At 50.8% G+C, this 21,874-nt stretch overlaps 1 protein-coding gene across 4 annotated transcripts in view; it reads left to right on the forward strand.

Moving 5' to 3' along the window:
• The first annotated feature begins 1,970 nt into the window (after window positions 1-1,970).
• Window positions 1,971-21,874, forward strand: part of KY (kyphoscoliosis peptidase) — a 48,816-nt gene continuing 28,912 nt past the window's right edge. Inside the window, exons 1-4 of one of the 4 annotated variants that reach the window (XM_059064142.2) lie at window positions 1,971-2,797; window positions 5,962-6,024; window positions 9,981-10,043; window positions 21,074-21,148. In XM_059064142.2, coding sequence (XP_058920125.1) covers window positions 2,653-2,797; window positions 5,962-6,024; window positions 9,981-10,043; window positions 21,074-21,148 — 346 coding nt within the window. In that variant the 5' untranslated portion in view covers window positions 1,971-2,652. Of the gene's footprint in view, window positions 2,798-5,961; window positions 6,025-9,980; window positions 10,044-21,073; window positions 21,153-21,874 lie in introns of those variants that run through there. The other 3 variants (XM_067033751.1, XM_067033752.1, XM_059064149.2) reach the window with 3 other exon arrangements.

Here is a 21,874-nt window from a genome sequence, read left to right on the forward strand (position 1 = left end):
ACAGCTGGAGAGGGCTTTTAAGCAGAGGGATAGACCCTCTGATGGATAGCTCATAGCCGCAATCTTCACTCCTGCCCCCCTTCCCCTTTCCAGATACATCCAAATGCCCTCCTCCACATCACCTTCCCTGTGGTGTCTCCCTCTCAGCCCAAAACTGATGGGTGAGGGTTTGGGTCACTTGAGGCCGGGGATGGGGGAGGCTGGGGGTGAGGAAAGCATCTCTTCTTTCTGCTTACGCCGCTGGCAGGCCCAAAGACTCAGGGCTGTGGGTGGGAGCCTCTGCAGAGCTGGCCCAGGTTCTAGGCAGCGTCAGGACCCAGGAGAGGCAGCATGTCCCAAAGCAGTCAAGGCAACATGGCCCCGATATTTATGGGCTTTTTCCAAAGCAGTGTTCTCACTGCATTTTTGTCCCCCAAGAAACATACGTCAACAACTGGAGTTGTTCCGGGTTGTCACAACTGGGAAGTGGGTGCTCCTGGCATCTAGTTAGGTAGATGCCAGGGGCGCTGCTAAATATCCTACAGTGCACAGGATATCCCCCTACGGCAAAGAGTTCTCTGGCCTCAAATGTCCATAGTGCCATGGGGGAGGAGCCCTGCCCCAAAAGATCTGTTTTCAAGTATTCTGGAAAGGCAGGGTGTCCCAGACCATCTTCCTGGAGCTCAGGCTAGCACCACCACCCTCCCCACTTCGCCAGGTCATCATCCCCTCCTCCAAAGGCAGCTATGGAAGGCATGCCACAGTGAGCGAGTTCCTAAAATGACACTCCCAGCAGGGGAGTAAGCATGGGAGATGGAACGCAAATGTCTACCGAGGGGGCTTCAGCTCCCTGCCCTCCCCACGCAGCCCCATTCAGGTGCTGCACAGGAGCTTCTGTTGGGATCCGCACCCTCAGAGGACTTAGCCCCAGTGGTGAGGTGATGCTGGGACCAGAGAGCTGCCTGGGCAATCTCCAAGACCCCAGCAGCTTCAGATAATGAATAATCCATAGTTCTTACTTCCCTAGTCCTCTAGAGAGCAAGGCTTAGCCAGCCTCCAAGCCCTGTGTGTGTATGTGTGTGTGGTGTGGTGTGTGTGTGTGTGTGTGTGTGTTTACATGCCTACATGCAGACAGGACAGGGAAGGACAGGGCTTGCTGCATGAAGAAACTGCCTTGCGAGTCATCACCTTTGCTGGTCCTGCGCTCAACTCTCTCAGGACTCCAGTCAACACTGCTGGAAGCCAGTGACTGCTCCTTTCATCGGATGCCCGGTGGGCAATGGGGCGGCGGCGATACAATGGGGTGGTGGTCTTTACATGTGACTAACCTGTGAGCCACAGTCAGTGAGGAAAGATCTTCAGAGTCTGAGAGTTCAGCTTTGTGACCCCCAGCTCCATCACTGACTTGTCACTTCACCTGTCCCTTTCCTCGCCCTTAGAATCAGGTAAGAATGACAGCTACCATTTGAAGCCACTTACAATGCACCAGGCACCTCACACGCATGTCACTGTTACAGCAGGACCTGCATTATGCCCATGATATGAGTGACAAAATGAGGGCAAGTGGCTTGTCCAAGGTCACAGGGGCAGCAAGTGTGGAACCCAGGCCTGTGCCATACGGTCTGCCTCCAAGAGGTAGCGGGAGGTCTCAGCGGCCACGCTGCAAGGTAGGGTCTCCTAACTCCACAGCAAGGAGGGTGCCAGAGCAAAGGTCTCCACATCCACCGTATTTCTTAACGGCGGAAACTCAAGTTAGGGGACGGACCCCAGCCCTGGAGGCCCACGGTGCCAAGGGCTGCCAAGCAGATGCGCTGTAAACACTCCTGAGTCCCAGAGCCAACGGCCCTGCTGCCGCTGGCTGGGCAGGCCAGGCCTCGCTAAAAATAGACCGGCCCTCAGGTCCAGCTCCCTGACTGCCAACCGAGGCAGGCTGCTCCATACGCCCAGCCTCCTCCTCTCCCCCTCCCCCTTCCCCAGCGCGCTAGAGCCAGGCTTCTAGAAGGTACAGAGATGTTAAGACTTTCACTTCAGACCAGGCAGGGCTGTTAGGCTGACACCCAATGGGCAAGTTCCAAGTTCTGATGGGGCCAGAACGGGGGAGGGTGTCCTGACCCCAACGCCCCACACATCTCCCTCTAACGAAGGGAGCTGTCAACCTCCAAGCCCACCCGGGGAGGCAGTGGAGCCAAGGCCAAAACTTGGCCAATTTCTCCACATTTTGCAATTGAATCTGGAGCCCCCTTGCCGTTTCTCTTTTCCTGCACTGATTCTCCCTGTTGACAGCACCGTACAATTTCTGTATTTGCCGCGGCTTTCGGAGATCTGCTGCTGGCCGTCTCAGGAAGGCCCCGGGGAGCGCAGGATGGGGCAGCGCCCGGCCGGCCCGGGGAGGGAGACAGGGGGCGCGGGGAGGGAGGCTCCGGAGAGCGGCCGGACCGGAATTTCCTTTCAAAGGTGACTTAGAGGCTCTTCGTTAGGATAGCGCCCTCCCGGGCGGGCCCTAATGGCGAGTTTGGCAGAGTCAGCGAAACGCGGCGCGGCGGCCGGGCGGCGAGGAGCGCCCTCTCCCGCACCCTCGCCGTCTCCCGCGCCGGGCAGCGGCGCGTACGAGCCATTTGCAGCTCAGGCAGCCTCGCGAGCGGCCGCCGCGCACTGGCCGGAGCTGGCGGCACCATGGAGCTGAAGAAGGACAGCAACGCCGTATCCATCGACATGCTGTTGATCGTGCACTCGGAGAAGCGGCGCGCCGCACAGGGCGCGCACTCGGACCGGCAGGCGGACCTCCTGCCTGCCTCCGCGCCTCCGCAGCGCAGAGGAGGTAATGCGCCCCCAGCCCGGGCCCCGGCCCCCAGCCCCTGGACCTCCTCACCCCAGGGCCCGCCTGTCGGGGGGGCGCGCTACGCGCCCCCGAAAGAAGTCCCCGAGGCCAACCTGCTCCCCAAGGCTGGCTGCGCCTCCGCGCTGCGCCTCTGGTATCCCGTGGCAACGTGCAGCCCCCGATTGCCCCTGTTGACACCCCGTGCAGGACTGCTGTGCTTCCGTCACCCCCGGGAGTAGGTTTCCTCCTGGTCACTCCTTGAAGGGTGCAGATCAGGTTGGAAGATGCCCTGGAGGAAAGGGACCTCGGGCCTGACTCCTGAGTGCCCGAGGCCTGCTCCCCACAGGCCACATTGCAGGGCACAGGGGACCCAGGGGGATTCGTGTGCTGAGTCAGACTTTGAGGTGGGACCCTCCCTTGGTGTCCTTGCACAATTCATGGCCTCACTGTCCCCTTTCTTGAGGCTTCTCCCAGCCTCCTACAGTAGAAGGCATGCCAGGTGTTAAAGGCACACAAGCTGGGGTAGGGTTAGACTTGAAATCTGCTCTCCCCACTTTGGCTTATCTGTTGATTCTACTTGTCCTACAGACTTTCTGGGCAAGGTTAGACTGGTAAAATAAAGCGACTTTTCATAGAGTGATGTGGAGAGCAGGGCTCTGGCCTCTGTACTCTCCAGAGAACAGGACACAACGTGAAGAGAGTAGAGATGGATAACAATGGCAGTTAAATCAGCCCCTCATACATCTGGGAACCCCCTGGTTCTGAGTGTCTGAGGAAGCCCTCAGGAGCCCTTGAGGAGGCTGGTGTGAGGGCACACTAGACTCACTGTGTCCTGCTTCTTTGGGAGCGAGGCTTCACAGCCCTCAAGGTAAAATGACCTGCCTCCCGTCTCCCTTCCAGCTCCAGAACTCCTTGAAGTCTGTCCCCAGTTCTTCTGTCCCCACAGCCCCTATGCACATCGAACATGCACCTTCCACCTACCCTGCTGAAGCAACGGTGCCATGGGTGGCTTTGCCCCCCGCCAGCCCCACAAGCTGCAGCTGCCCCGTAGCTCCTGGTGACCTCCTGGGGAGGCAGGCAGGGGAAAGAAAAGAGATTCTGGAGAGCTGAGAATGTTGGCAGGTGCCCCAGTCTCCCAAGAGATTTGGGGCCCAGGAGTTGTTTGGGTTAGTTGGTTCTTTAGTTCTCAGAGCTGCCCCTGGGAGAAGGGGAGATGGCCCGCGCAGGGGTATTTGTAATGAGGAAATTGGCAGAGGCCATCGGCCTTCCCTGATAGAAATGCAGCTGCCCCTACTGCACGGACTGCGGTCCGGAAGGCCAGAGGCCCCCCACGAGGCTCAGCTCCAGGTGTGCTCATGAGTCCCCTCCTCCCTCTGCCCCTCTGACCACATCTCTCCAAAAGGCTCTGACACTAGAAAGAGAGGGCAGAGAACACAGAGAAGGCCCAGAGATGCCAGGGATCGGGGCTGCTCAGAGAAGTGTCCAGCACCCTGCATAAAGCCTACATGAGGCCAGACCGATGCACTTCACACGCATGACCGTGACTCAGGGAAAGAAGACCCCTGTTTGCTGAGCCCTCTCTGCTGATATTTTTCTCCAGATATTTTGCTGACACACATTTCTCCCAGGCGCTATGGCAGCGGAGAGAACGGTGTCACTCATTGACGATCAGACAGTTCTGCAGCAGAGCAGAGAATAGGGAGCATGCGTGACCTCCAAGGCCCGCTGGGCAGCAGTGATGTCCAGGAGACCCTTGGCTAAGCCAGCCTGTGGGCCCACTCCTTGGGACAAGCTAGGCCCCAGGCTGGACAGGGAATCTTCCCTGGCTCTGCAAAGGAGGGCCTGAGCTCTGCTCTGAGAAAAGAGCAAAGCTCGGTTACTCTCACATGCAGAGGACTGAGTAAGGGTGTGACCAGGTGGCTTTCTGTTGTGTCCTTGTGGCAGAAAAGAGTCAGAGGGACAAGGGGGCAGGGAGCATGTGCACTGGGAATTTGGGCTGCCAGGCAGCAGATACTCCCTCCCCTTTCTTGCAGGGCCCTAGCATTTCCCCAGCAGTTTCCTTAGAGCCGCACTTCTCCAAAACATGCCTAGAAGCCCTCAACTCCTATTGTATATTCCCCCGGCCATGGAGGAGGTAGCCTAAAGCTGCTGCACCAGGTCTGAAAAAGCTTCAGCGCCTTAGGTTTTATCCCCAAAGTGGATGGGATGTGTGCATTCCACTCCCCGAGTGTCGGTGAAGGTTCCAAGTGGTAAGGCCCAGACACTGACTATGGAGGGCTCTGCAGAAAAGAAGGGTGTCAAGAAAGGACTGGGGGCGCTCAGAGTGGCGGAAAGGGTTGGAGACCCAGACTGGAGGCTGAGCGTCCAGGAGCGCGACCATAAGCTGTGCGGAATGGCTAGTTTGGTGAGGAAGCCTCCGCTGCCACCAAGGAGCCCTAGAAGCTCCTTCTGCGCCAGGAACTTGAAATTATTGCAGCTGCTTGCATTGCCAGAACGTTTGCCAGTTCTGTGCCAGGAACTCGACTTTGCAGCCATCACTTCCAGCCGCCACCAGAGAGAGAGAGAGAGAGAGAGCGGTTCCATTTGCTTCCCTGTTGCCTCACTAGGTCCCAAGAAAGAATGGGACACAGGTTCATTTCAGTGGATGCCTCGGCCACACAGGTCCATGCTCTAGCTGCAAGGGAGGCTGGGAGAGCAGGCAACCATCACGTTCAGTTCCCATAGGGATCCATCAGTTTCCATCTTTGCCCACCCCCCACCCCACATCGAGACTCTAAAAGTGGGGAATTCACCACATACAGAAGTAGGCAGGAAAAATGAATGGCAAATGTCTTCACAATAATGCTTCTATATTTATGCAGTGGAAATGTGGGAGTGACAAAGGGGCATCTCTATTGTGAAACTTCTCCCTGGATGATCCTGATAACCAACCCGCCACCCTTGGAAACTACCGTGGTAATATTTTTTTTAATGTTTTGAATGTGGAGGGTTGCATTCATTCCTCCAAGTGCACTTCATTCGTGGGCAGCCTCCCTCGGATCCCAGGAGAGCCGAGTTCCACCAGCCCCGCTTTAGCCCAGATCAGTTTGCAACTGGTGCATTACACACTTGACCTGAGTCTCCCCACCGCAGAGAGCCTCATGCCGATCCTTGTTACTTCACAGGGCTTCAAGGTGTTGGAAGCGGAATCCGGAGATGGCAGAAATTAGAAAGAAGTGACCTACATGGTAAATTCTCTCATTTTCATTTTGTTTTCTTTCCGATCTCTGGAATTCAACGCACTGAAAAATGCCTGGAAGCATTGGGTCTCACTTGTTTGAGGACTAGTCTAGACATCTAACCACTCAGACAGTGGCTGCTTGTGACGCAGCCAGGCCTCTGGGGCCACTGTGACCCTGGAAAATTTTCCTTGGCAACAGGTCCACCAATTTCCTGGAGGGTGTGCGGGGAGGCGGGCGGAGCGAAGCTATAACCGTGAGCACCCACTTGTTCGCTGGCTGAGCTATAAAGGACTTGGCATCATTTGGGATGGTGGGTTTGGGTGTGTTCCCATGGGAGGTGGGGCTTCCCAGGTCATGCGTCCCATGCATCTTGGGGCACCCATCTTTTGAAAATATTTCTGAACAGAGAAGACAGCGGCCTGCCTTGGGTGGTGTTACTCAAGTCCTCGGGAGATGCCACTGAAGGGTTCTGTGGCTCCTGGCCTGGGATCCAGAATACAATAAGATCTGAAGAAATCAGCTTCCAAAGCCTCTTTATGGTGCTAGGTGTCTTTCCCCCTGCAGGCCCAGGATTTCTCTGGCCATGCCATGCATGAACCATTATACTGGGCCTTATTCTGTGTCCTTATTGTGAGATTTGTAAGCCCGGCCTCCAGGAACAAACACTGTAGAACTGCACTGTGGGCATGTGAGAATTCCAGTAAGAATCAGACCTCCATTCCCAGAGCCCCAGTAGATGATTCAGTCAGATTCCAACTGTGTGAGCCCCAGGATCAGATGACTGACTCATCAAATGCCAGTAGGAAGGGACCCACCCCCCCACATGACCCTCCACAAATGGGGAAACAGGACCTCAATTGAACAAAACAGAGCAACTATGCTCTGCCATCCTTCTGACAGTAACAAAAGGGGAGGATGAACTTCTAAAAGTAAATTCATTCATTCATTCCCTTAGTAAAGGTCGACAGTGATTACTTTGTGCCGGGAAGGGTTCTAATTGTTGGAGATGGAACAGCGAACGGGACAGCCAGGAGCACCTGCCCTCCTGGGGCCGTGTTAGAATCATTGCACCATAATGCCATTCACCACAGCCGAGTCTCAGCACCCTGGAGGTGAAGAGCTTGCCTGTGTCCCCTGCACTGTGCATGGAGATAACTCATCCTCAAGACACCCCCCCACCAGGGACCACCCTCTGAGTCCTGGCTGATGGGCATGCATGGGTGGGATGGCTTCCTAAACCTTGATACGGGGCCATCACATGGTAGACGCACCAGTTCCAGCTCTACCTAAGCAGACGCCAAGGTTAGCGAAACTGTGCTGTGGGCTCTTGAGAATTACAGTAAGAATCAGACCTCCAGACACCTGACAGCGACAGAAGCACATAGCAGCCCATGCACGGAGGCGTGCTCGGCCAGTGTGCGGGTGGGTGGAGGGCAGGCGGGCCATGTGGGAGGAAAGAGACACTGCGTCTGTGTTTGTTGCAGCTCTTACTTTGCCTGAGTTGTTGGAAATTCATCTTATGGCTTCTTGGGCATGTTATTAATGTTATCAGTCCTCAGGAGAGGATTGAAATATACTAAATTCATCCTCCTTTTACCATCCTCGGGGCTCCTGGTTTGGGGGAAGTTTAGTGGAAAAATATAACAAAACACAAAGAGGGGCTTCCCTGGTGGCGCAGTGGTTGAGAGTCCGCCTGCCGATTCGTGCCCCGGTCTGGGAAGATCCCACATGCCGCGGAGCGGGTGGGCCCGTGAGCCGTGGCCTCTGAGCCTGTGTGTCCGGAGCCTGTGCTCCACAACGGGAGAGGCCACAATAGTGAGAGGCCTGCGTACCGCAAAAAAAAAAAAAAAAAAAAATCACAAAGAGACACGATAACTCTTACAAGACTCTTCCTTAAGACATAAAGTGGGTCTTAGTACGATGTACCAGCTGGTAAAGAGAATGATTATAGTTCTTGCAAAACCACCCAAGAACTGAGAGTTTCAGACAAGTGCAGGGCTGGAGAGAGGCCGCACAGAGGCCTTGAGCCTGGGAAAGATGATGGTTCCACCACTCCACCAACATACGCAATTTAAAATTTACTAAGTCAAATTTTACTTATTTTTTCGAGTGGCGTGCTTGCATCCATGCAGAAGTTAAAATTCCAGCTTCTTTCTGTGTTTTCTGATGGTGAGGTCCTGGGTACATACTTGCCTTGCTGGTGCCCAAGGCACCCAGCCCTGGTAACTGGATGGCTTTCAGCTGAGAAGGCAGCAGATGGCTTGTGCTTGGTAGAGTGTGCACAAATGTGGCTGAACGTGGGGTTGGTCCAAAAGGGCACATGTCCCCCCTCTTGCTGCACTGTGCACTCCTTGGGCTGGGGCGTTGGCAGGGTGGGGGGAGCCCGAGTGCTCCAAACTTTTCCAAGCAGCAGGTGTTTGGGCTGAGCCACCAGCCTGCCCGGCAACGGGCTTCCCCTGCTGTGATTGGCTGCTTTCCTTGGCCCTGGCCGAAGTCTGCCTAGCAGCACAGGGACTAACGCCCCACAGCTACAGGGAAACCAACTGTGCAACCCTGACTATAAATAGCCCACAGCAGCTATGCCAGCCAATCATCCTCCTTGAGGATTCCCTTCCCAGATCCTATTTCTTCCATCAGCCAGCCGAGCAGAGATGCGGCCAGCTGTGCCCGCAGGAGGCAGCTGCCCTGTCCTCGCCTGAGTCTGGCCTGGAGCTCCAGCCCAGCATACTGCATCACCCTGGGGTGGCACACACAGCGGTCCTGGCCCTTGGCCAACCAACCGACCTCAGCCTAGGGGGCCTAAGTGTCCTGGATGGGCCTGCTTATAGAGAAGGCTGGAGAGGATGGGCTTCCCAGGGCAAGACGCTGCCAGGAGGATCGCAAGTCCAGCCCAGCTCAGTGACCCACCCACCCATCCACCTTGACTGGCTTCTGCCTGAGCCCAGGCATGGGAAACGCTGAGTGACAGATCTGGTTGGGTACACAAGGGATGTCATATGAATGGAACCAGGTCAGGCCAGTGCCCCTGAGTGCTTGCACCAGGTCCAGGCACAGGTGCCAGTGGTCACTTCCAGTGACAGACCCAACCGCCTTTCTGCAGCCCAGTGGGAGGCCAGGGGAGAAGATGGCAGGCCAGGGTGGTAGTGGCCCTTCCCCCACCCCTCTGAAGCAGAGGTTCAAGGGCAAGACCAGGCCCCCACAGCAGCTGTAAAGGGAGAGATGGAGGGAAGGTGGTGCCTATCTGCCTCCTCCCTGTAGGAGGGGCAGATAAGCCTGTGGGTTCCCCCTCCATGGCCTAAGGCAGAAGCTGGGCATCTCTCCACAGCAGACTGGCTCCACTAGGCTCTGAGGACAGCTCTGTGTCCTGGGACATGAATATCGCCAGTGCATGGAGAACATTCACCCTGCAGAACGGGTGCCCTGCAATTGTCTGTGAAACTGAACCAAACTGCAAGCACCCCAGCTCCTAGGCTAGAGTAGGCAGCAGGGTACCCCCCCCAATTCCTGTCAGAGGGAGGCAGGAGGCTGGAGACTTGGGTTCAAGTCCCGGGTCTCACCTGGCTGTGGGGTCTTTGGCAAAGTTAACCAGTCGAAGCTACAGGCCCGTAATCAGGATAGGAGCCTCCCTGGCCGTTCCAAAGAAAGGTGTGGAGATCAGCGGGGCAGCCCTCTGCACTTTGGGAACTGGGCCCGGCTGCAGCGAGGTCAGGAGCTGTGGTCACTTAGCCCATGGGAGGCGTCCCCAGCTTCTCTAGAAAAACCCAGCCTCTGCCGGCACCTGCCGAGAGCGTGAGGCTGTGCGTACATGGGCTCCCGGTCACTTGTCTCTGCGTTCAGGTGTATGACTCTTCTTACGCACATGTGTTTAGGCCGAGCCTGGCAGCTCTCTCCTCTGCCTGGGGAAAAATCCACCCCACCGTGGGCCCAGTGGTCACTGCCGTTCCCTCTGCTTCCTTAAATAGGAAACCTGGTGGAGAAGCAGCACCCCCAGCAGACCCAGGTCATCACCTCCTATGACAACCAAGGTAAGGTTCCGCCACTGCCTATGACCTCTCCTCCAGCTCCTGTGTGCCCGGATCCACTGTCCTGGCCAGAGACAGCAGGTGCAGAGCCCAGACTGTGGGCAACGGGGGCCTCTCTGCCCTGGGGATGCTGGAGCACCCTTCCCCTCTCCCACATCCCACGGAAAACAGTGAGAGGCTGCATGTGTCATGCAATAGAGAAGTCGAGTCCTCGGGCTCCAGCATCCAATGCTGTCATCATCATCACCCCGGCTGTCATCACGATACCTAACATTTGCTGAGTGCTAACTTCACGTCAGGCACCCTGCCAGACCACGTACATAATCATTCTCATGTGAATTATGCCTCAAAACAGTCGTATTTGATTGGTACTCTTACTGTCTTCATTTCGCAGATGAGTGAGCTGAGGCTTAGAAAGGTTTTCTTTTGTCCAAGATCACATGGCCAGCAAGAGTCAGAGCGGGAGCGGCCTGACCCCCTCCCTGCCCCCCCGCCCCGCAACCACCACCAGGGCCTCAGCTGTTACACTTCTCACAGCTCAGCTTCTCGTAGAAACCAACCTCCCCCTACTGGCTCGCCGTGTGCAAGCCTTCCCTCCCACTGAATCACAGCAGTTCCCTGGCCTCTCCTCCTGAGGCTGAGCCTTCGAGGCCCTTCCACCCAGGGACAAGTTTTAACTCAGCAATGGGGAGTGAGAGAGCCCTTCCTCAAGAATCCTCACTTTGCCAGGACGGGTCCTGGGGGGTCTGGGAGGGCAGGCAAGGGCACCCCCGTGCGGACTCTGCAGTTGACTGGATCTGAGAGCACGACGGGGTAGAGACGGGATGGCTCCATATAGCTACAGCTGGAGGAGAGGCCAGGTTAGAGACCTCCACTCCCCCCCTCACTAACCTCCCCTCCTGCCACCTCAGTTTTTCTGCTCAGAGCCTGGTGCCTAAGAGCTCTCATAGACTCAGCCCTAAGATGTCACCACCGGTGCTCTCAGCACTGATGTCCTAATCGATATGGGTTACGTCCAGGGTGCAGTGCGGAAGGAGGAGGCCCTGGAGGATTCGGGGGTCCTCGCGGAATTGCTCTCTGAGACACGGGCTAATCCACCATCCCCAGGGAAAGGCACTGGCAGGTAGTGAGGAAGGGCCTGTCACCGCAAGTTCCCAGCAGGAGGTGGCCAGCTGTCCTTGCAATCTACGTCAGTATCCATTTAGGGCAGAATTCCTGGGACTGTGGCTCCAGGACAAACCCCAGGGCACTCAGTGGGCCCGCCACGACCTGCTACCCACCTGAGCACCGCAAGGACAGACCCAGGCCCCCTGCTTCTCTGAAATAGACTGCTAGTCCACAGCTCACCCCAAAGAAGAGTAAGTGATATTCACTAAAGTGAGAGTGGATCGGCTTAGTTCTCCCGCTTAGTTCTGGCCACAGCCCCAATGGGGTCATGGTGTTATCGCTGTTTACAGAGGAGGAGTCTGAGACTAGGGATGCTGTAGTCCCCGAGCGGGGTGCTCCTGTCAGACCTGTGGGGTGGGACTGGTGGGATGGGGCCTGCTACTCTCCAGAGCCTCCCCTGGCACACCGTACCCCGGCTCTCATGGGCCACTCACATGCCAACTCCCAGTATCTGAGGCTTCCAGAGGGCAGGAAGGAGGGTGGCCTTGGCATCCGACAAACAGGACAGGGTCCATTGTAGGTTGGGATAGGATGCCCCCCCCCACCCAGGTCTTAAGGGAGCCTGGACCACAGCGAGGGAGAGGCTGCCCTGCCCTGGGGCTGAGCCAGAGTCCACACTGACACTGACCCGTCCATTCCACAAAAAGCAGCTCTGGATGATCCGTCAGAGAACACAACAGACAAAGGCTCCTGTCCCCGTGGAGCTGACACCTAGCGAGGGAGACAGGTGACCCTAACGAGAAAAATGCAAGATGTCAGATAAGGCTGGGGGAGAAAATAAAGCAGGAAGGGGGATGGGGGGGTGCACATGGGTGTGTATTAGTTTCCTTTGGCTGCTGTAACACATTGTCACAAACTTGGTAGCTTAACACAAATGTATTCTCTTTAACAGTTCTGAGACTACAAGTCCCAGGTCAGCCTCACTGGGCTAATCAGTCTCTCGGTTGGCAGGCAGGTTCCTTTTGGAGGCTCTGGGTAAGAACCTTTTCCTTGACTCTGCCGGCTTCTAGAGGCTGCTGGCACTTGCCAACTTGTAGCTGCGTCACTCCAATCTCCACTTCCACTATCACATTGCCTTCTCTCCGTAAAGTAGATGCATTCCCCTCTGTTTTATAAGAATCCTGGTGACGACATTGGGCCCACCCGGATAATCCAGGATTGCCTTCCTATCACGAGATCCTTAAGTGAATCACATCTGCAGAGTCCCCTTTGCCATATAAGGTAACTTTCACAGGTTCCCAGAATTAGGACATGGATAGCTTTAAGGGCCATCATGCAGCTACCGCAGGGAATGATTTAAAATAGAGTGATTGAGAAAGGCCTCCCTGGGAAGGTGATATCTGAGTAAGGGAGGCGGTGGAGCAGCGGGTCATGCGGCCTCCAGGGAAGAGCTCCCAGCAGAGAGACACCGGGTGTGGTAGCTTCATGCAACAGGTGATGGAAAGATCACTGGAATCTTGGATCTTCATGCGGAAGAGGGCTTCAGAGGATTCATCTGCAATGGGTGCGTGCGTTGAATGAGAGGGGAACGACCACAGGAGTCCCGTTGACCTCAGGCCCTGAAAGTTATTCGTGACGAATCAGATTTGGGTTGAGACCTCATCCTTCCAGGTCACCCACCCTCATCCCCACGCAGACACTCTTGTGCCTTCTTGAATCACGCATGCACTAGGCTCCAACTGCCGTGTTTCCAGACTTCTGACATCCCTGTCGAGCTCCATTCTGCAGAAAGAATCATGAATGGCCCTGGGTTTTCAGGAGCCCAGTGGAAGCCAGGGTCACTCAGGGCTGCAGGAGATGCCCTTCATCACCCCCTGACGGGTGCCCCTGAGGTCTTGGCCCTGAGCTCTGCACACTCTCTGTCATCCCACGACTAGAGCTACTGCAGTACCCGGTGCGGAATCTACAGATTTGAACTGTCCCAGGCCATCATTCAGCTCGCTGTTCCTGGGATGTCAGAGCTTACACTTCCTGCACTAAAGCTGACTGCCATACTCCGGGTAGAAACCTCTGTTGAACACCCAGCCAGGGGTTGTTTAAGGGTCGTTTTTTTTTAATAATTACAAATGCTTTAGCTGAGGGTTTCTGACTCTCAGCTACTGCAGGAAAAAATTCCAAGGCAGAGGATCCAGGTTGTAAAGGCCAGTTATGGAGAGCGTTAAGGAGCATGTTAAGTCAAAGATGGCAAACATCTGACGTAAATCCTGCAGCCTCCACACACTGATATACACCCACGTGTGTGTGTGCACACTCACACACACACATTCACATACACACGCACATACCTGACAATCTTTGCTAATTGATAAGCGCTCCAGGCAGCCACTTCCAATCAGTCAGAGTTAATGAACAACACGAAATCTGTTTGCCATCTCTGCATTAGGAATTCTGAGCAAATTAGGCCTTTAGACAAAGCCTGATTCAAACCCGCAGAGACCTGGAGATAAGCTCTCACGTGGAGGACTCTCCTGACGGGGTAGAAGGCAGGCCCAGGGCAGCAGGCCAGTGGACGGGCTTGGGCATGCTTGCTGCATCTCCACATCAGTGAGGGTGGGGAGATGGAAGCAGAGCCCATAGCATCTGCGAAAAGGGCCTGGGAGCCACTTCTCAGATGTAGCAGAAAATCATCGCTAATATGCTTTTACTAAGACAGCCAAAGTTTCAGCGTCAGAAAATGCTGTTTGGGTGACAACTGGTAGAAGTGGGGAGGGGTGCCATGAGAGAGCCAGCCAGGTGACCCGAAATCCCAGGAAGGGGCTGCTTTGGGTTTAGACGTGACTAAGATTCATGTCATGGTATCTGACTGTACTTAAGGTTTAGATCTCACTTTAAATTGTGCTCCAAATAATGTTCCACTCTTTTTTTCTTTTTTTTTTTTTTTTTTTTTGCGGTACACGGGCCTCTCACTGTTGTGGCCTCTCCCGTTGCAGAGCACAGGCTCCGGACGCGCAGGCTCAGCGGCCATGGCTCACGGGCCCAGCCGCTCCGTGGCATGTGGGAACTTCCCGGACCGGGGCACGAACCCGTGTCCCCTGCATCGGCAGGCGGATTCTCAACCACTGCGCCACCAGGGAAGCCCAATGCTCCACTCTTTATCATTGGAGATTGGCCAAATTACTTTTTTCCATAAATTAAGAGTTTTATTTGACACAGAAAGGTTGTAGTCAGCAAACTCTTAGCACTTCACACCTTTAGGAAGCATGGGTACTGTGACTCTGCTCACCTGGGGACAGCATGCCCAGACCCAGGCCCGTGTGGAGCAGAGAAGCCTCCCGGAAGTGCTCTTACACACCTGTGGGTGAGAGCGGGAATCACAGCCCCACACCCACCAGGGAGGCGGGGAGGGGAGTGCTGATCAGCAGCACCGCCTTGGGGCAGAGCCAGGAGTGGGTCTCAGGAGAATGCTGCACGTCAGCGCGTGTCCAAGACGGGAGAGAGAAGACGCGGTGCGGGAAGGAGGAGGGCATGAGAAACGGGGATGGGTGGAGCTTCCGGCCAGGGCGAGTTCCCAGTGTGAGACCACCTCGGAAGGGCTTAAAGAGTATTTTGTTTTTCGGCTTGCTCATTCTCTGACAGAGCGACGTGGCTGAATTGGAGTGGTTGCAAGTACCCGGACGTTAGGAGAAGTTTGGGGAAGAGGTTTGTTGTTGAGCCCTAAACCAACAGGTGGGTCAGTTTTGCAGCTTCCCTCCACTTCTGGAGATGGTTGCAGCTCAGCATTTTCCAGATTTTGTTTGATGAAATAGTACTGGGTCCAGTAGACTTCTGCAGGAATTCTCAGAGCATTGTGTGTTGCGAACTACAAAAGGGGAGAAAGTGGCATTTTTCTCACAAGGAATCTGGCAGCCAAGTACAGCTTGGCACCCACTTTGAAAACCGACTCCGAGTGTCTCTGGGGGAGAAAGTGCAAAGGCAGAGGTGAGCAGGCTGTGCCTCGTGCATCGTGGGAAGACCCACAGGCAGAGCTGGATGCCCATGGCGATGGTACCCGATCCTGTGACCAGAGCTGAATGAAGCTTTGAACTCTGAAATGCTTAACGTCTTGTCAAGTCGCAGGCTGATTTTCTATGACAGTGAATGTGCTAGAAACTACACTCAAAATGAATATTAACCCCTTTAAAGTAATCCCTCGGGAGGCCACATTGTATCTTTTAAAATTGTTTGAGAATTACCCTCTTTGGCATGCAGAGCAAGTTCGTGAGCTACACAAGAAAGTCAGTATTGTTATTCTGTGAAAACACATTTAACAGGCAAAGGGTTAGTAAAAAGAGCTCTTACAAAATCAACAGGGAAAAAATAACGCATCAATAGGAAAACAGGTGATTCACTAAATAAGATTTAAAATGGCAAATAGGGGCTTCCCTGGTGGCGCAGTGGTTGAGAGTCCGCCTGCCGATGCAGGGGACTCGGGTTCGTGCCCCGGTCTGGGAGGATCCCACGTGCCGCGGAGCGGCTGGGCCCGTGAGCCGTGGCCTCTGAGCCTGCGCGTCCGGAGCCTGCGCGTCCGGAGCCTGTGCTCCGCAACGGGAGAGGCCACAACAGTGGGAGGCCCGCGTACTGCAAAAAAAATAAATAAATAAATAAAATGGCAAATAAGTATATGAAAAATACTACACTGAAAATTAAAGAAATACACAAAAACAATGAGATGTCATTGTTCATTGATAAAAATGTAAAGGATTAATAACAATCAAATGTCAGTGAGTGTGTTGGTAATCTATTTTTACATTACAAACGACCCCAAAACTCAGTGGCTTAAAACAATTACCAGCTTACAAGTCTACAGGTTGGCTGGATATTCTCGTCTGAGCCACACCTGGCTGATCGCAGGTCTTGGCTGGGCTCGTTCATGTGTGTGGTCAGTTGGAGGGTTGGCTGGAGAGCAGCTGGTCTAGGGTGGCCTCACCTGAGATGGCTCTGCTCTGCTCCATGTGGTCTGTCATCCTCCAGGAGGCTAGCCTGGGTGCAGTCACATGGCAGTTGTGGCTGGAATCCCAAGAATGGAAGTGGCAGCTGCAAAGTCTCTAGGCCTAGGCTCCGAGCTTGTACAGCATCAATTCTACCACATGCTAACTGGCCAGATCACATCATCAGACTGGGCCAAATGTGAGGGAGGGAATAATAGACCTCTTCTTAGGAAGAAGTACAAAGTATTGTGGCCAATTTTGCCATCAGACACAGCAAGGATGAGCAAAATAGGCCTTCTCTTGCACTGTTGAGAGGATCGTAAGCTTAAAATCATTCATGAGAAAAGTTTGCCAATATCTAACAGAAGTCTTAAAAATCTCCATACCTTTTGATCCATGTTTAAGAATGTATTTGAAGGAATTGATGTGAAGAGTGTGTAAAGTAGTGTGTATCAGAATGTTCATCACATCATTGTTTAAATAGCAAAACATTCGGGAAATGTTAACTATCCAACCAAAAGGGATTGCTATAATGATTATAAACCATTTATAGAATAGAGTATTATGCAGCCATTTAAAATGATGACTTGTGAAGATGACTTTATATTCACTGACATGTAAAGACTTAAGTGAAGAAAGCAGGATACAAAAAGCATGTTTATTATAATCCTGCTTTTCAGTGTCACCTTCTATTTTACATCTTTCTGTATCATACAAGTTTTTGTTTTATTTTAATTCTGCTTTGACTTTGGTGTTTGGTTGGTATTTTTAAATTTTTATTTTAACTTAAATTAACATACAGTAAAATTGGATTTTCTGGTGTGGAGTTCTATGAATTTTAACACATTCACAGATTCACGTCACCACCACCACAATCAGAATACAGGGAAGTTCTGTCACCCCAAAAAGTCTCTTGTGCAGACTCTTTGTAGTCACATCCTCTCATCATTCCTAAGAGAATTGTTGAGAGGTACAGCTTGATATGGATATACCACAAGGTGTTTATCCATTCACCCATCAAAGGACATTTAGGTTGTTTCCAGTTTGGGGTGATTATGAATAGAACTTCTATAAACATTTGTATATATGTCTTGTGTGAACATGAGTTTTCATTTCTCTGGGATAAAAGCCCAACAGTGTAATTGTTGAGTCATATGTTAAGTACATGTTTTGTTTTATAAGAAACTGCCAAACTGTGGTATCATTTTACAATCCCACCTGCATATATGACCTTGTCAGCGTATAGTATTGCCACTATTTTTTTATTATTATTGGTCTTCTAATAGGTGTGATATCTCATTCTGCTTTCAGTTTGCGTTTTCCTAATGGCTAATCATGTTGAACAACAACAAGATGTTGAACATCTTATTTGGTGATATATCTATTCTTTTACCCATTTTCTAATCAGATTGTCCTTGCACTTTTGTAAAAAATCAATTTGCCATATTTGCGTGGGTCTATTTCTTAATGCTGTTATGTTCCATTGAGCTATATATCTATCCCTTTGCCAATATCACACTGTTGTGATTACTCTAGCTTTATAGTACATCTTTTTTTCCTTTTAAGTGATTTTAATTAATTTATTTATTTTGGGCTGCATTGGGTCTTCATTGCTGTGCACCAGCTTTCGCTAGTTGCGGCGAGCGGGGGTCACTCTTCGTTGCGGCGCGCAGGTTTCTCATTGCAGTGGCTTCTCTTGTTGCGGAGCACGGGCTCTAGGCGTGCGGGCTTCAGTAGTTGTGGCACGTGGGCTCAGTAGTTGTGGCTCGCGGGCTCCAGAGAACAGATTCAGCAGTTGTGGCGCCCGGGCTTAGTTGCTCTGTGGTGTGTGGGATCTTCCCAGACCAGGGATTAAACCCGTGTCCCCTGCATCAGCAGGTGGATTCTCATCCACTGTGCCACCAGGGAAGTCCTATAGTACATCTTAAAATCAGTTGGAGTCCTCTTAATTTTTTTTCAAAATTAGTTTGGTTATTCTAGTTGCTGTACCTTTACATCTAAATTTTAGAATCATCTTGCCTATATCTACCATCTATAAAATTGCCCCAAGGAGTCTGATTGAAATTGCATTAAATCTATAGATGAATTTAGGGAGAATTGCCAACTTGACAATATTGAGACTTCCAGTTCAGAACATGATATGTTTCCCCACTTATTTAAGTCTTGTTTAATTTGTGTGATCATATTCTTTAGCTTTCAGCCTAGAGTTCCTGAACTTTTTTTTAGATTTATACTTAAGTATTTCATTTTTAGAGATATGAGAAATAGTAATTTTAAATTCAATTCCTAATCACTTATTGCCAATACAAATATAATTGATTTTGGGGTGCTGACCTTGTATCCTGTGACCATGCTAAACTTACTTTTTAGTTCTAGGAAATTCTTTTGTAGATTATTTGGGATTTTTCTTTGTAGACAGACATGTCATCTGTGAATAGAAGAGTTTTATTTCTTCCTTTCTGATCTATATGACTTTTATTTCTTTCTCTTGTCCTATTTCACTGAGTAGGACTTTCAGTACAATGTTTATTAGGAACAGTGAGAGTGGCCATCCACGCCTTATTCTCAATCCTAGGGGGAGAGCATTCCAGTTTTCACTATTAAATACGCTCTTAGCTCTGAGTTTTTGGTAGATGCCCTTTTTCAGATTAAGAAGTTCCCTTCTATTCCTAGCTTCTTGGGAGGTTTCGTTGAATGGATGTTAAATTTTGTCAAATGCTTTTTCTGCATCAGTTGATATGATCATGTGGGTTTTCTTCTTTAGCCTGCTAATATGGTGAATTACATTCATTGATTTTCAAATATTGAATTAGCCTTGCATTCCCAAAGTAAACCACACTTGGTTGTGCTATGTTATTCTTTTACTATATTGCTGGATTTTATTTTTCTAATATTTTGTTGAGGATTTTTATGTTTATGTCCATAACAGATATTGATCTGTAATATTCTTTTCTTATACTGTCTTTGTCTGGTTTTGGTATCATAAAATGGATATAAATTATTCGATACTCTTCTGTTTTCTGAAGGACCTTGTGAAAAATTGTCATTGGTGTTATTTCTTTTTAAGTTTTGTTAGAACTTGCCAGTGAAACCATCTGGGCCTGGTTTTTGTTTGCTTGTTTGCTTTTGGAAAATTTTGAACTACAAATTTAGTTTTAAAAATACATATAGGAAAATTCAGGTTATCTACTCATTGGGTGAGTTTTGGTAGTTTGTAACTTTCAAGGAATTGGTCCACTTCATTTTAGTTGCAGAATTTCTCTTCATAGAGTTATTTGTACTATTCCCTTATTATTATTTTAATATATATGGGGTCTGTAGTGATATCACTCATTTCATTCCTGATATTGGTGTCTTGATTCCTGATTTGTGTCTTACCTCTTTTTTATTTGGTCACTCTGGTTAGAGTTTTATCTATTTTACTGATCTTTTCAAAGAACCAGCTCTTGGTTTTGTTGATTATTCTATCATTATTTCTTCAAATATTTTTTTCTGCACCACACTATTTCTCCTCTCTTTCTCGGATCTCAGTGACATGAACATTAGATCTTCAGGCATTGTCACACAAGTTCCTGAGGCTCTGTTCACTGTTTCTCTCTGTTTTTCTTCAATAATTCCTATTGATCTATGTTCAAGTTCACTGACTCTTTCCTTTGTCATCTCTATTTTGCTATTGAGCATATCCAGATAATTTTTTTAATGACTACATTTTTCAGTTCTCAAATTTTTATTTCTCTTTTCTTTATGTCTTCTACATTTTTCTGATACTTTGTATCTTTCCTTTTATTTTAAACTATCTGCCCTCACTTTTTAGAGCATGGTTATCATGGCTCTTTCAAAGTCTTTGTCTGATAATTCCAAAATCTGTGTCATCATGGGGTTAGCATCTGTTGATTTTCTTTTCCTTTTTAAGTTGATATTTTCTAGGTTTTTCTCTATACTGAGTAATTTGGGACTGTAGCCTTTGCAATGCTATACAGATCTGCCCTGCACATGCACCACCCAGCAGCCAGTCTGGGCATTGGTCTACCCCCTAGTTTAGTTCTCAAAGACTGTGATATGATGCTTAGGATGAGATCAAAGCATGCACAACATGAATGAGGTCCATCCATGAAGAGGTGACCACAGGAGTTCATCCATAACTTTATGGAATTTCTTTCTTGAGCTCCCTTCTCTTTATGACCCATTTCCCAGTCCTCTGGCCCCAAAACTGGGGTTTTAGTTTCCACATTCTTCTGGGTAGTTCTCACAATTCTGCCTGCATCTGTAACCAATCAGCAGAGAACAAAGAGAGAAAAAAAAAAATCAATGAGTATTTTCTCCCACACTCTTGGGAATCATAGCTTCGCTGGTACCTCCCCTCAAAGACTTAGGTGCCTGCCAGGCCACCAAACTCACTGCTGCACTGATACCAGCAGAACTTCCCTGGGGGCTGAGTCAGGAGATAATGGGAAAAAGGGGTAAAAAACAATAGGGGATTTCCCCCACTCTCACTCCACAGGCCAAAAGAAAGGGCTTCTCTTACAGCACTTTTTCTCTGCATCCATTGTGCACTGCTGGGTTTGGCGCTGCCTTTGAGTCCAGTCTAGGTAATACCATTGGGGGTGGGGAATGGTCAACTCTGCCAATTTGATGATGCTTTAAATTCTAATCTTCTTTCCCAATTTGCCTATCATTTACTTTGCGGAGTCCTCAAAGAGTTAGCCCATACATTCTTTCCAATGCCTACAGTTGCATTCGATGGGAGAGACAAGGTAGAATTTGTTTACTCCATCTTGCCCAGATCTGGAAACTGTCTGCTTATTTCTTGTTTTTTGGTTTTGTAAACAAAAATTATTTGCATATTCAAAAGAAAGCTCTAAAACCAATTGTGTTTTATTGATCAAACATCTGTCATGAGACATTGCACCCTTTCCTGGCAGCGTCTGGCTGAGAATATCACCTCCTATTCCTTTGCAGGGACACAGCTGACTGTGGAGGTACACCCTCGGGATGCCATGCCCCAGCTGCTCAAGAAGTTCTCCTTGGCTAAACGTACGTACGTACAGGGCTACTCATGTGTGGAGGGCTGGCAGGGAGGATTAAGGGTAGCTGGAAGGGCCAGAGCCCAGCCTGGACACCTTCTTGGGGAAGGAGAGGAGTGACCTGGGCCTACACACTGGGAAGAGGCAGAGACACGACAGCCTCATCCTGAGCACTCTCTTCTCCACACTCAACAACCCCTGTTCTTAAGTCTCTGCCATTAAGTGTGGGTAACACAAGGCATTTAGCTAAAGAGGGAATTTCATCACAAGAGTCCTGTTGTTTTTAGACACCATTTATTGACTGCCTAAAAAGTGGCATGCATGTACAGTGCCTAACACTGTACAGTCAATAAGTTTTTAACTCTTTGATATGCACCAGTATTATCTCCACCTTTTAGATCAGTAAAGGCTCAGAGAGGTGAAATAACTGCCACTCACCCAGTTAGGAAGCGGATCAGAACCCAGGTCCTAATGAAGCCTGTACCTTTAACCACCGTACCTGGCTGCCTTCTATGCTGTGCGCACAGGCCCAGACCCAGGCCCACGAAGTCTCCTCTGCTTCCTTCTTGGTCCTCTCCCTGCATCTATCCATCCTGTGGGTAAACAGGGGCCTGGGGAAATGCTGGCCAAGGAACAGAGGCTGCAGAACAGCCAAGGCTGAGGTTCATGAAGCGAACCTTCATGTCCGCTCATGGCGGGGGCCCAGGCAGCTCCTCCAAGGCTGCCTGGTCCTGCA

This window comes from Kogia breviceps, chromosome 5, assembly GCF_026419965.1.
Source record: "Kogia breviceps isolate mKogBre1 chromosome 5, mKogBre1 haplotype 1, whole genome shotgun sequence".
Taxonomy (NCBI): Eukaryota; Metazoa; Chordata; class Mammalia; order Artiodactyla; family Physeteridae; genus Kogia; species Kogia breviceps.